The sequence below is a fragment of the Magnolia sinica genome, chromosome 5 (assembly GCF_029962835.1).
Source record: "Magnolia sinica isolate HGM2019 chromosome 5, MsV1, whole genome shotgun sequence".
Taxonomy (NCBI): domain Eukaryota; kingdom Viridiplantae; phylum Streptophyta; class Magnoliopsida; order Magnoliales; family Magnoliaceae; genus Magnolia; species Magnolia sinica.
In genome coordinates, this window is record NC_080577.1 from 18,415,172 (window position 1) to 18,430,395 (window position 15,224).

Genomic DNA, 15,224 nt, shown 5'->3' on the forward strand with positions numbered 1-15,224 from the left:
TACCGTGGTTCAAGATGAGACCGATTGGATGATCTTAACCGTTAGCTGAGATCGTCGCCCACCGAAGGTGGTTAATCCATCAACTTCCCCTTTCAACCATTCATTTTGATGCCTCTGATGGGACACGTGGGATAATAGGACCAAAGTGACTTTTTAGGTTCCAGCCCATCCATGGAGGGGCACGCCAAACGAATGGTCAGATCTGATACAAGCATGCTCTGTATGTGGTTAGATTCCCTAGTCAGGATAACAGTGACTTTGTTTTGCCTCTGCGGCCGCTCAGGATCCAATGCGTGGAAACAACCGCTGGGGCCCACATGCTGAGATAGTCCCTAGCTTTGCACCGTCCATATTTTTTTAAAATACAAAGTAAGCTATTGTTCAGTATAAGCCATTGATTTCTATTGTTCTAAATTCATATGCAAAAAAAAGATGGTCGAAATCATCCGTCCATTGTTATTTTTATATGATGGCCCTTATGAAATGGGATGCACAACATGGACGGTTCCGATCATCTTTACACAAAGGATGTGGCTTCAATGAGTGGCGACACACGCTAGATGCTAAATCACGACGGATGCTAAATCACGACAGAGGCACGACGAATCGAGAAAAATAAGAGCCGTTCTGAATTTACAGCTGTCAAAGATTCATGGACGAAGACCATGATGAAAAAGTTGAGGCGAAGATTGATAACTTAAAAGTAGTCCGCAACTACTAAAGTGAATTCCGTGTATGTTGATGATCGGAACCGTCAATTAGGTAGGCCCCACAATACATAGGCCACAGGAACTTTATGAGTTGCTGTAAATTATTCCATCCATTAGATTTATGAACATAAAATCATGAAAATCATTGAAGTCCATTTTCCAATGGTTAGGATCTTCTTTTCCCAAAAAGAAAAAAAAAAGGACCGTCTATAGCCACCCCGTGATGGGCCCAACCTCTGAAGTGGTTTCTCCACTAAGGTATATGGCCGAGCTGGCGGACTAGGATTTTCTTTAGCAGTCCGTATGACCACGTGCCTCACCATCTATTTCTAATGAGATGAGGTGGGGCCCTCTGTAACGGTCTACTTTTTGTCGGACTGTAATTCAAGGGGTACAGGAAGTCCATAGTGCTCAGCCGAGCATTTGCTCAGTATACTCGGGTTTTTAGTTTTGGTAAGGGGAGCTAATGTGTCAGCAATCTAGACTATTGGTATACTGTAGATACACAACAACGGTCCACATTAACAATGCCCCATATTTTTTAAATATCTGAAAAGAGCAATAGAACAACGGTCCAAATTCATCTGAAAAAAAGGACACGCAGGACTGTCAGCAGGTACTCGGGTCCCTCAAATACGAGACCCTATCTGAACCCAACAGGCCCGAGCCACCCCAATCGAATCCAGGTATGTTAGCCTTATTAATTAATCTAGGTTTGTACCATGTACAAGAGCTCGTCAGTCGGGTGCATAGACGGCCGTAGGTAAAAATTCCACTAGCGTGAGTGTGTGGGGCCGGGGGTGTGTGTGCGTGTGTAAAAAAAATAATAATAAAATAAAAAATAAAAATAGACGGCCGTAGGTACGTGGGACAAATGGGTGGTCCAGATCACCGCTTGAAAGAACTTATGACCTGAGTATAAAATCAGGCAATCCCCCACCTTACACCACCATGGATCAGGGACGCCAAAAAGTCTTCCTGATTGATGATGCTAAACTTAAGAGGGACATGGAAATAGGTAAGTAAATGATGAAAGAAAAATGGGTAGAACATACAACGGCCACCAACTTGTGAGTCATGAAGGATGTTGTTATTGTCAAAGTAGGGACCCTACATATATGAGATCGACAAAGAAGGATGGTATAAAAGTCTTGATGGGTGGTGGCGACACAATAATTCCTACTTTTCTTGTAAGTTAAGTTAACACATGTTTTATCAAAACCAATTGTTTTTTGGGTCACATCACCATTTCAATTTGAGAGAGAGAGAGAGAGAGAGAGGAAAATTGAAAGTAAGAACATGCCCAGCTGGTGAAACACGAGTTCTCACGTGGGACACCAGTGCTGTTAGGGTCACTACGCAATCCGCTTCCCTTCAAAACCAATGCTGAAAAACATTCAGTGGGTTGAAAGGTGATAGTTTGAAACATAGGCCTTCCATCATAAGGCCCTCTAGATAAGGTCCACTAGAGTGATCGGAAGATATAGTCGTTCCACAGACCCTATCACATCCAGTTGTACATGTACTTGTGGATGGGTCTTCCAGTGGAATGGCGAACCACTGAATATGGCCATTGGCCATCATTGAGGTCTGACTGAATGGTCTTCACCATCTAAAAACCAGCCTACAATATCAATGAAGGAAATCCCTATTCATGCCTCTTCAGTGGTAGACTGACAAGAATTTCAACATGACGTCATAAGTTCGAGTACCCATTGTGTGAAATCCAATCCAACTGTGGTATGAGTGTATCTAAAATACTAAAAATAATTTATTTTTTTTTAAAAAAAAGTTAAGGTGAAAGTTAACCTAACGCGCCCACATCCAAATCTGCTCCCAACCATTGGTACACTCAATCATCAAATGGTTGGAACATAGTGGAGAAGGGGGAGAGCTTTATCAACCTCTAGATAAACGAGGAAAGCTATCTCTGACATGCCATGGGCACACAACCCATGGCTACTCAAATCATCAGTCTGTTGTATTCATTAGGTTCATCCCACTTTCCTCAGCCACCACCAAAAACTTATATAGCAGTCCAAAGATCCTAAATTTTCAAAACTGACCTCTGTTCACACCCACCGATTTGCAAAGCCACATACCAATCTGATAAAAATAAAAATAAAAAATAAAAACATGGACCATCCACATTGACGATGGACCTTTGAGCCAAACCTTCCATCATTATCTGGCAATGATTCAATGGCGAAATTCCTCTGATCGTTGGCCCAGGAAAACTAGGTTAGTAATTAAAAATATTTCTGGCAGAGGTCCGTATCTGACAATTACATACCACCATGGTGGCCAGTTTACTATTGAGTGTGATAAAAATGGAATAAAACAGAATACACCAAGCAACATAGAAACCGTGCCACCATCAGGCATGGAATGGAACTACGCATCTGAGTCATGTTGCATGTGCATTCCTGTAAAGGAGATTGTGCCCACCGGATAAACATTAAAATCCAGCCAATCAGCCATCAGATTCATTGTTCAATTGTTGTCACAGATAGTAAAATGGAGGTGGCTACCACAACCCTTTTTCAATCAAGAGACATCGCTGGATTTGGTGTTCCACAGAAACTGTCCAGCTCATCTTGTACTTCACTAGCACAAGGCCTCGTTTCCAACAAGCGGTCGTTCCTCTAGAATACGACAGTGTCTAGCATGGTTCCTAGTGTCTGAATAATGTTGGACGACATCAAGTTAGAGACATGCTCTTCCAGATGCTTCTTGGCATCCTGCCTGCCCACGTTTGCTATTGCAAGCTTCTCTGGTGGCAACTCATCCTCCTCCTGAACTGCCTTGTTGTATTTGATGGCCAGGTCCAGCATCTCCTGCACCAACATACCAACCACAATAAATTTTCACCCATTAAATAGAAAGAAAAGAAGGGAAGAGTTCAGTCTTAAATTTGAGTTTTGCTGGCATTTACCCATTTCCTAAAAAGAACATGTAGAGCTTTTTAATCAAGAGTTAGATGTTTAGGAAACAGTGAGTGCGAGTATGCAACCACGAGTTGCGCATACGGAGTTCCATGTAATGTGCCCCAGAACATCAGTATTGCAATCATGACACTTGAACATGTCGATCAGGATTTTCAATTCAGTGGGCCACTTGGATGGCCCTCGTCCCAAAAGGCAGGGGGATTACTCTGGTTGCCTTCAATCCGGGGCCTTGAAAGGTGACAGTTCACTCAAGGAGAGGCTATGGTCCACATTCAACCAGAATAGTCACAACTGGATGGTCAGAATTGTCCAATCACTGCAAATTGTTTTTACTATAATTGCCATGCATGGAGTGAGAACATGTCATATGGAATATCTATGAAGCATCCATCTCTCAGTAACATTTTAGAATTTATGAAACACAGCAAGGAAGAAAGAAATGCCCCCCTGGTTAGAGGGGCTTCTTCCAGAACTTAGCACTACCTGGACAGTCTGCTCGTTGGTTTTCGAATGAGTATCAAACCGCTGGAGCGTCAAGCCATCAGTCCACTTCTTCTTGTGTAGGTTCAGTAACATCTTCTCCTCAAGTTCATTCTTCCTGTAATTAATGGCTATTGAGTAGTAATGCCGGTTCAACCCATGGATCAATGCCTGATAAAAGTCGTAACAAAAAAAAGAGTCACTTTGCAACAAGCTGTGATCTTTGAGCAGAGACAAAGGCTGCATTTGGGTGCACAAGAGAATTGACTTGCAAGGTGCAAACATTCGGTTCAATAATGAGGAAATGATAAAAACTAATGATGTTCCTAGTATGAGAAAATGAGGAAGCAGCTCTCAAATTGCAATTGCATTCCTTTCAAGTTGAACTCAAAACATTAATGTCGCCACAATTTGGACATCATGTCCTCATTATACATGCTATGGAAGGAAATTATGGTCACCTCAACATTTTTACACTAATAATTGCAATTCCATACAAATATTGCATCCAAACCCACCCTAAGGATTGTAGTTACTCCTAAAGCTACACTTTTCAAAGACAAGGCCCACTTACCTGAATGGATGGCTTGTGGAGATGTCCAAGGTTGGATGTCGTTTGGCGTGGCTCTTGGCCAAGCATCATAGTCTGTGGGTTGATCAAGCGGAAGGCGTCTATCACTACCTTTCCTTTCACACTCTGTATTGGGTCTACGACCACTGCCACAGCCCTTTGATTCAGAGCTTCAAAACTCTGCAAATTACAATTGAATTTTAGTAGTCCAAGTAGTTTTATCAGCATTGAAATCAATTCATCATCATCTAAGCCTTCTCTCAATTAATTGGGGTCAGCTATTAGCATTGAAATCAATGAATAGCAAATAGAAGACAACAATCCGAGAGTCCTTTTGTTGATAGCAGCTTAACTCTAAAAATCTAAAAACTGAGTAGCAATCTTAGGAAGAATAGATTATAATCAATCCACGTATCCACATGAGAATTAGTAGAGGCTAGAGAGGATTTTAAGAGTTGATTTCAATGATATGGGGCTGAGAAACATCAATCCAGAAGATAAAACAAAACCAACTGAAAATAGACCACCTGTTGTGTATTAATGTCAACACCAGAAAGCCAACAGCCAAAGCCAGGATGAGAATGGTACCATCCTACCACCATCTCTGGTCTGCAATACCACGAAGCAAAATAAGCAAAATAATCACTAAATGCACCAGAGTCAACCATGAGTCTATGTCTAAATTAGTTTGTAACCACGCACAAGACACATTTGTCATTAAAAGAAACCTAAAAAAGAAAATACATGAAGAAAATAATAGGGCAAGCATGGCAATGTGCAACCTTTTCTAATCAGCGAAAACAAGGGAATATGTATCTGCAAATAAGAAAAAGAAAAGAAAAGGATCACAAACAATCCATTAAGCTAATGGATTAGAGTTCCCTTTACAAAGCATGTCTCTAACCCTATATAAGCACTCTTGTAGGCCATAAAAAATTGATATGATGCATCCTCCACCGTTATCAAATTCCCAGCAGCAACCCATCGTAAGATGTTTGAAGGAGGCAAGATTACTAGAATCACTTTAGCAAATTTACATCATATAGATCACATGATGATGTGTTTGGTGATAACAACAATAACAGTTTCCATAATTGGATTATATGTGCCTCATATCATCAAAATAGTTTTGAAAATCAGATCCTGCATGCCTCACAACAACAACAACAGTAGCAGCAGCAACAGCAATAATGGAGGAAGGAAAGACAGGACATAATGGCGGAGAGGAACATGGGGATCAGAGCATCCTGATTGAAGAAATCCCAATTGCTATAGGAGAGCCAGATGACAGCTTAGAAGATATTCCTTCCAATTCAATTGCCTCTGTAGGTGGGAGGACATCCACAAGAGGCGCGCATGCAGCAGAGTGGTGACTCACTGACGGTCATTAGAAGAAGCCTATCCGGCAAGGGCAGCTCGAGTGTATATATCCAGTGCACATTCAGTGTCCTCATCACCTCCGCTCCAAGCTTTATTCTCCCTTTCTGATAGGTTCAGTGGGAAAAGAAAGCTAAACCGAAATTTGTGCAGATACAAGGTGGAGAGCACAGAAGAAGGGTGATGGTTGGAGAGATTAACCTAAAGAAGAAACTGAATGAAGCATCAGTGTTGTACGAATCTTATGACACAAGCGCCATGGGGGAGGTTAGTACCAAATTGTGGTTATCTTACGATGGAGACAGTTGAGAATTAGACAAATGTTCAAGGAACCATTCCTCTCCTTTGTTAGGCTGGTCCATGTGATAGCTTCTTAACCTTAAGTCAAGGGTTCAAGGAGTTGGTGTCATCATCGTCAAAAACTAGAAAAAAGAGATGGTCGGAGAGATTAACCTAAAGAAGAAACTGAATGAAGCATCAGTGTTGTACGAATCTTATGACACAAGCACCATGGGGGAGGTTAGTAACAAATTGTGGTAATCTTACGAATGGGGATAGTTGGGAATTTTTCAAATGTTCAAGGAACCATTCCTCTCCTATGTTAGGCCGGTCCATGTGATGGCTTCTTAACCTTAAGTCAAGCGTTCAAGGAGTTGTTGTCAAAAACCAGAAGAAAGAGATCCAGACAATAGAAGAGCAGGCAGTATCCCAAAGGTAAGAGAGAGCTAGCCAATCTGAATAGACTATCATGTATGAAAAGGAGAGTAAAGGACCATAAATGCGGTCAAAAAGAGGAATTGAGGTTTGGCTATGGTATCGAACGTTCTCCAATGAAGAAACTATCTTGGAATGTGAGAGGGCTTAGCAGTGCTGAATATAGGCCTGCTGTGAAGGATCTTATAACGTGAAGGAAGATTGACTCTTTTTTTTTGAAAGATGAAAGGATATTGCATTAAAACGAAAAGATACAGGAGAATAAAGAGAGCAAAAAAACCGAAAGAAAACAAGAAAAACAAAAGGCAAAAAGGCTGAAAAAGCAAAAACTGAGACTCAAAAACTGCTGAGATAGCAGAAACAGAACAGCTCAGCTCACGCCCCTAAAAACAACATATCAGCACTTTTCAGCGTGTCAACCTGCGTGGCCCATTCTATCAAGGCCTTCTTCGCCTTCGTGGACACATACTGAGCAGTATGGGCTTCATCCCTGAAGCATCTATTATTACGTTCTTACCACACGAACCACCAGATGGCAAGGACCGCCATCCTCTAGATCTTTGTTCTCTCCTTGCCCATATTCACCCCATGCCACACTTGCAGGAAAGAATCCACCCTCTCAAGAAAACAGCAACTGATCTTGAAACTACAAAGAAAATCGGCCCAGATGTGGAAAATAAAGGAACAATGCACCAGAAGATGATCCACAGTTTCCTCCTGATGCATGCAGCACAAGCAAACATTAGGGAGAATCATCCCTTTTTTCTGCAAGTTGTCGATGGTCAGGATCTTCCTTTTCCCCTCCAGCTAGCCAAACGCCACGATTTTGGGAGGGACAGCATATTTCCATAAAAAAGCCTCACCTCTAGCCTGAATCTGGGATCTGATGGAGGAGATGTGGCTGTACAAAGAGGATACCAAGAAACTGCACGCCTTACAATGCTTCCAGACCAGCCTGTCGGGGGTCGATTTGGATGGAGAGAGGACAGAGATGCACTCCAGCAACTCAGCATATTCCAGAACTTCCCAGTCTTGCAAATTACGCCTGCAAACAACAATCCACACAATATTGCTGCCAACTATCTCGTAACAGTCCGCCACTAAAACTGATTTAGCTGGGGCCAAGGCGAAAATCTACGGAAATCTATCTTTAAGGAGGCTGTCCCCCACCCAGTTATCTTCCCAGAAACGAATATTCGCCCCATCACCAAGCTCGAAACTAATACCGCTGATCACCACCCTTTTAGCTCTTAGAATATCCTTCCAGATACTTGACGCCTTGTACACGGAGGACTCTTTAGTCCACCAGCCCCCACTCGCTTTCCTGTATTTATGCTTGATAACATCATTCCAAAAATTGCCGTTTTCTGCCCCCAATCTCCAGATCCATTTACCAAGCAAAGCCTGATTCATAGCCTTGAGATCCCTTAATCCAGGCCCACCATCTGCTTTCCGCCTACACACATCCTTCCATTTCATCAGATGAATTTTTTTCCTGATCTCATTACCATGCCAGAGGAAATCACGCCTGCACTTTTCGAGAGACGCCAACACTGCGCTGGGGCACTTGAGAAGAGACAAAAAATAAATTGGAAGATTGGAAAGGGTGACTTTTATAAGGGCAAGACGACCGCCTAGAGATAACTATCGACTCTTCCATCTTGCAAGAAGCTTCTCAAACCTGGAGGACACTTTCTCCCACATTCTATTGGGCGGCCTGTCGATACAAAGGGGGAGCCCAACGAACGAACAGGGAAGCGAAGCTGCATCGCACCCAAAAATACCCGCCGTGGCCGCGAGCTCATCACTGTCCATATTGATGCTGTACATTTTGAACTTAGCTAGATTAACTTTTAGCCCTAATACTGCCTCAAAACAACGGATAGCGGTGCGCAAATTTTCAACATTTTCGACCTCTGCTTCCGAAAAGAGCAAGGAATCGTCTGCATATTGAATTATCGATATCGAATTCATCAGCCCTTTGATGTTTAACCTACTTAAGACGCCTTCCGCTTGACCTTTGTGAAGCATTCTGGAGAAGGCTTCCATGACAATTAAGAACAAGAGAGGGGAAAGGGGGTCTCCTTGCCTAAGCCCCCTCGAGTTAGGAGAGCCATTCAAGAGAACGGAAAAGGAGACTGAGCCGATGCATTCCTTTATCCGGCCACGCCACTTCGACCCGAATCCCATCCGCTTCAAGAGATAAAGCAGAAAATCCCAATGCACATGATCATACGCCTTTTCAAGATCAAGCTTACAGATTACTGACTTCTTCCCGGAAGAGGAGGCTGAATCCAAGCACTCGTTCGTAATGAGGGCCGCGTCCACTATCTGTCTGCCGACGATAAACGTGGCCTGATTACCAGAGATGATCCTCCCAATGACTCGACTCAATCGGAGAGTGAGAACTTTGGCTAGAATTTTATATGGGCTTGCAAAAACAAAGGATTGACTTTGTTGTGTTACAAGTGTCAAAACTTAGAAATTTGGATGGTTCCACAATGGATGGGTGTGGGCTTGCAGAAACAAAGGATTCTCCATTTTACAGGATATCTGTGTCATGGAGAGTGTTATTTTTATTTTGAAGGCAACTGAATTTTATTAAAAGAAGAAAAGAAAAACAAAGCGATACACCTAGACAACGACTCAGCTACGGCCCTAGAAACTCCAGACTACACCCCTTTAGCTTAGAAGCTAAAACACCCCACTCTATAACTAAAAATCTAATTCTTTGGGAGATAGAAGCTGCTGCCTAACAGGAGTTATTGAAACACCTTCCGTTCCTTTCTTCCCAAACTGCCCGCCAAGCTGCCAAAAGAGATAATCTTCAAAGAGCAGTCTTATGCCGGCTAAGACTGACCCCATGCTAGGCTACCAAGCATTAATCGACGGCCACACCAATCCAAGAAAAACAATTAGCAACCAACATCGACAAGTCCGTTGCAAGAATAGAGATAGAAGGAAACTCATCTTTCATAGTTACACCCTCTACCCACAAATCCTCCCAAAATCTGAGTTTCGCCATTCTCTACGGCAAACCGCACACCTTACAAGAAGCTCGCTTAAACTGAGCAAACTTCTTTCCATAAGGCGAAAGCTCTATAAAATGTCGAATCTCTAGGGGAGGAACCATATTTGCACTTCGGGACCCTTTTCCATAAAGCCCCATCCATCTTCCCCACGACGCCAAAACCACTTCCGCAAAAGCGCAGTGTTCATGGACTTGAGATCCTTAATTCCCGCACCACCCTCTTCATATTTTTTTACAAACCTCTTTCCAATTGAGAAGGTGGAATTGCTTCTTCTCCTCTTCACCTTGCCAAGGGAAGTCCCTTGTTAGCTTATCGAGCCTGGATAAAACCGCCGCGTTGGGCATTTAAAGAGGGACATTAAGTATAGGGGGAGACTTGAAAGAACCACCTTGATAAGAGTGATGCGACCCCCAATTGAGAGGTAGCGACCTTCCCAATGAGCAAGCATCATTTCTACCCTTTCAATTAACTTATCCCAAAGCCGCTTTGACGTTTTCCCAATACACAATAGGAGCCCCACAAACGTCATCGGAAGAGAACCCGCCTCACAGCCAAACACCCCAGCCAAGTCCTCCACTTCGTGAGCCTCCAACCTAACCCCAACCAGCTTGCTCTTATGCAAATTAACTTTTAATACCCAATGGAGGGTGTTATTCTTAAGTGGAATAGAGAAAATTATGGAGGCATGATTGGAGTCTTCTCAACTTTAGTGGAAGTGTTCGATTGTTGGTGAGAAATTTGGGTGGGCATTATCAGCTGTGTATGGTTTGAATAGCCCCATCTTTCCTAGAAAAAAGAAAAAGAAAAAACTTTGGGATGAGTTGCTTGGCATTAACATGTGACGGAACCTCCTATGGTGCATGGGAGGTGACATTAATACCATCAGATTTACTCACAAAAAATTGGGGGGAAGTCGTATTACAATGTCAGTGAAGAAACTTAAACCTTATTGAATTGCCTTTAAATGGGGGGAGATACACTTGTTCAAACGACTAGGATGACTAATCATGGGAAAGCTCAATCGATCTCACATCTCGGTTGATTGGGAGAGGCATTTTTTGGGGGTGATTCAGTCCGTCCTTCCGAGCTCCATGTTAGCTCATGTTCCAATTTTGTTGGAGTGGGCCAGACTGTCTTCAAGGCCAATGTTTTAGATTTGAGAATTGGTAGCTAGAAAATGTTGTCTGTGTTCAACAAATTAAAAACTAAAAATAAAAATAAAAATAAAAAGGATGGGAGGAATGTTATGTAAAAAGGTTGGGCTGGCTTCAGATGTCAAAAGAAATTGCAATATCTCTATCATGGTCATCAGTCAATCCTTTTATTTATTTATTTTTTAAGATCAAGGCAACTTGGCTAAGGGAATGGCCAAGACATGGATGCCAAACAGGGGGTGCATATCAAACTACATTCACAAGCTTCTTAACAATGTTGAGGATCAGATTCAGACCACGGAAGCAATTGTTGGTTTTTACTCATAATTGTACTCAAAGGAAGATTTTTGTTGACCACATCTGCAAGATCTTTCCTATAGCACGAGGAAGGAAAAGAGATGGAGAGAGAGAGAGAGAGAGAGAGAGAGAGAGAGAGAGAGAGAGGTTATAAAAAGTTTTCTTTTGACACCCTTTCCTACAATGACTCACCATCATTAAATGGCCTCTTCATGTGCCATATACGATTTTGTCACACCACAACCCTCGGCGCTTGGGTGTATTTCTAAAATCACATACAATCATCACGACATATACTCAAACATCAACAATTTATTTCAAATAAGGAAGATTCACCATGGGTACAAACATTATTCTTATCTATATATATTTTTTTTAAAAGATCTAAAAGCCAACTTTTTAGAGCTTATTTAAGTCAACTATATAGCGCTACATGCGCCTTCTCCATCTCTACGAGTGGAATATTCATAAGATCACACAGCTACTCCAAAATAAGTCCTTTAAGTTTCGGGTCCTACGATGTTGAGTCCTAAATAGGGTGAGCTATAAAGCTCAACAAGTAATCATCTATGCATAATTCAAGTTCATATGGAAATTAACTTAAAGAGAAATCATATACAAAATTGTAAGCAATTAAGCACAGAATGTATGTCATCATAACAGTTTCCAAGTGAACAACCAAGACCTAGTCTCTTTCACCTTGGCTTACCAACACCTATTCGGCTTGCATAGGCTGATCTCTAATACGAATGGTAGTCCACCTACCGAGCATGAAAGGCTTCATAGTGGTGACCATCTCACCTATTGGAGGGGACCGTTATGCCAACCGATACCGATACGGTATACCTTGATCCCAACATCCTCATTTTAGCTACACTCATCCTAGGATAATTCCTTTGCTGCCAAACATTTTGCCCCATAAAGCATGGCTGGTGGTTTAGCTATCCTATGAAATTTCCCCTTCAATTTGATTGATACACGACGATCATATAAAACTCCTAACCCGAACTCAACAATTTAACTATAACCGTGTTGATCTAAACCAACCTGACCCACCCTAGCATGAGCTGCATGACCACACTTGGGTTTAAGAATGGAATATGGGAAGTACAAAAATTACATAAGTCATGTGTATATATAATTGCCTATCCCATTGACAAGGTATATGAGCAGATCAAGTTGGGCAGGGTTGAACTCAAGCTTGACCCATTTACTTAAACAGGCCAAATTTTAAAACCCAAGCCCAACCCACTACCCATTAAGCCTGGCTCAAACCCACTTCAAAAGCAGGGCGGGCAGATTGACCTGTAGGCAATATGATTGCCCTAGTTTTCTATAATTTTCTTAACTCCCCCAAAAAATCATGACCTACAATCCGTTGTTTCAAACTAAGAGTAGCCAAACACTTATTATATACAAATGCAGAGTACTAAACTCTTGTTTTACGTAACAAATATCATCCTCGCAGCTGAACCAGTGAATTGACTGATATTATTGTTACATGTGATGAAGTGGGAAAGAATTAGAGATTTTTTCTTTTCTTATTGACTGAATGGCTGTTTGGGCAATCATTCCCAACATCCATAATGAGGAAGTAGCCCTTGAATTGTAGTTACGTTTATTTCAACTGTTATTTGATAGCAAAGTAATTGCGAGTTGGTGAGCAGACCCTCGGTATTAGCTCCAAAGAAGGAATTACAAGCCAATCATTTCCACATTCTTAGACTAATAACAATTGCAATGCACTTCGATAATGCATCCAAACATACACTTAACCAGCTCTTAATCCATCACACTATCAATCATTCAGCCAATCAAGAACATCAACATTCAACAAAAACTCCACAGCAGAAAAACAGAGCCAATCTGACAGATCAAGATTACGGAGAGCGAAAAGTACCTGCCGGTCTGCTTGAGCATGTCAAGCATGTTAGTCTGGAAGACATGATCAACAGCCTCAACGCTGACACCAGTACCGCTCTGAGGCATGGCGAAGACATCCACAACACGGACAGTGTACTCATCGACAAACTCCCCAAGCATCAATCCCATCACTTCCATGGGGACCCCAGCCCTCCCTGTTTACATCACATGATAAGAAACCCTATTTTTCTCAATCCGTACAGCGCAGAAAAGGAGAAAAGGAAACAGATCGAGATCGGGCAATCTAAACCCATAAAGGAAACCCTAATTCGCATAAAAAAGAGGGGAAAAGAATCTTCATGAAACGGAGAAAACCCTAATTCTCAAAGGAAGAGAGAGAGAGAGAGAGAGAGAGAGAGAGAGAGAGAGAGAGAGAGATGGATGGAGGAATAGATACCGTGTTTGAGCATCTTGAGGAGAGCGAGGGAGGAGATGTAGACCTGCTCGGACGAATCAAGGAGTGGGGAATCGGGAGGTGGGTGGCCCATTCCACCAGCGCCCGAGAATATCCTCTGCAATCTCTCCATTTCAACCTCTCTTTCTCTTTCTTTTCGTTTTCAGCAAATTTCTATTATCTTCTCTGCGGATCTGATTTTCTGTTCGAGGAATAAAAATGGAGAAAAGACTCGCGAGTGCGGTGTTTTTCATGTAGGGGAATGAACTAGGATTTCGTTTTGGATGCGGATTGCGTCCTACCCCCGCCCGGACAGTTATCCGTCCGGACAGGGACCTGTGGGGCCCACCGTGATTTAAGTGTTTTATCCACGCCGTTCATCCTTTTTCTCAGGTCATATTAAGGTATGAGCCAAAAAATGAGGTAGGTACAGGGCTTAAGTGGACCAAAAAGTGTGGATTGAACATCCACCGTTAAAAGGTTCTTAGGAGCTGAAGAAGTTTCGGATCAAGCTGATATTTGCCTTTTAACTTCATCCACGTTTACATGACCTTATGAATAGGTTGGATGGTAAAAAAAACATCACGGTGGCCATTGGAAATGTTTCAACGGTGGGTGTCTTTTCTCTGCAGCTTCCTTTGGTGTGGTCCACTGGAGCTGTGTACTTGATTCATTTTATGAACTATCTTAAAATGATCTGATAAAAGCGATGAACGGCGTGGATAAAACACCTACATCACGGTGGACCCCACAGAGCCCTGCCCGGACGGTCCGGGCGAAGGTAGGACGCAATCCGTCCGTTCGTTTTGCTCTGTCGCCACTGAGCAACCGAGGTGGTTGGATCCCTGACTGTGGGGCCCATCTTGATGTATATCTGTCCTACATCCACGCCATCGATCCATTTCTCTAGCTCATGTTAGGGGATGAGTCCAAAAATGTAGCAGATCCAAATCTCAAGTGGACCACTCCACAGGAAACGGTGGAGATTGAATGCCCTGTGGTTACCGGATTATTTGACATCCAACTAGTTGATAAGATCACAAAGACACGGATGAAAGGACCACACAAATATCAGCTTCATCCAAATCTTTCGTGGCCCCAAGAAGCTTTTAATAGCAATCACCACTGTTTCCTGTGGCGTGATACACCTGAGATTTAGATCTGCATGTATGCCCAGAAATGAGCTATAGAAACGGATAGACGGTGCGGATTTAAGACATGCATCAATATGGACCCCAAAATCAGGGATCCACCCCACCTCGGTGGATGCGAGGAGGCCCGCATCTTGAATGTTGTGATCATGTTATGTAAACCATCCGTATTCTCTTTTATGCGTCTGCTGTAAATAAGCTATTAGACCATAATCATGCTTATGGCATGATCCTAACCTTTCTTTAGATTTGAATTTTTGAGCCATTTGTTGGCTTTCGGTTTAGGGTGTGGTGTATGCTGAGTGTTAGGCACCGATTGACCCTAGCGCAGTACAAATTGAACAACTTAACCCGAGCGCGATTGTATGTGACCGAGTTTTGAGAAGATTGGTAACTTATTCAATCACTCACAAAATAACTATAAGATGATCAAATAGAACTGAAGAGTGGGTGGAGTGTTGGGTTCTTCATTC

At 42.5% G+C, this 15,224-nt stretch overlaps 1 protein-coding gene across 1 annotated transcript; it reads right to left on the reverse strand.

Annotated features, from left to right (window-relative positions):
• Positions 1-2,933: 2,933 nt before the first annotated feature.
• LOC131245630 (26S proteasome non-ATPase regulatory subunit 14 homolog) lies at positions 2,934-13,860 on the reverse strand. Its single transcript, XM_058245217.1, has 6 exons — positions 13,604-13,860; positions 13,184-13,361; positions 5,237-5,318; positions 4,713-4,889; positions 4,142-4,309; positions 2,934-3,547 (listed from the first exon to the last, which is right to left on the reverse strand). The coding sequence occupies exons 1-6, from the start codon at positions 13,731-13,733 to the stop codon at positions 3,356-3,358; spliced, it is 927 nt and encodes a 308-aa protein (XP_058101200.1). The 5' UTR covers positions 13,734-13,860; the 3' UTR covers positions 2,934-3,355.
• Positions 13,861-15,224: the final 1,364 nt, after the last annotated feature.

Excerpts from the sequence above, each read along its gene's own strand:
- LOC131245630 (XM_058245217.1), bottom strand. The coding sequence starts at position 13,733 with ATGGAGAGATTGCAGAGGATATTCTCGGGCGCTGGTGGAATGGGCCAC. Across the intron at positions 13,362-13,603 it reads CCTCAAGATGCTCAAACACG|GGAGGGCTGGGGTCCCCATG; the intron begins GTATCTATTCCT and ends TGATGTAAACAG. Across the intron at positions 4,310-4,712 it reads TCCACAAGCCATCCATTCAG|GCATTGATCCATGGGTTGAA; the intron begins GTAAGTGGGCCT and ends GACTTTTATCAG.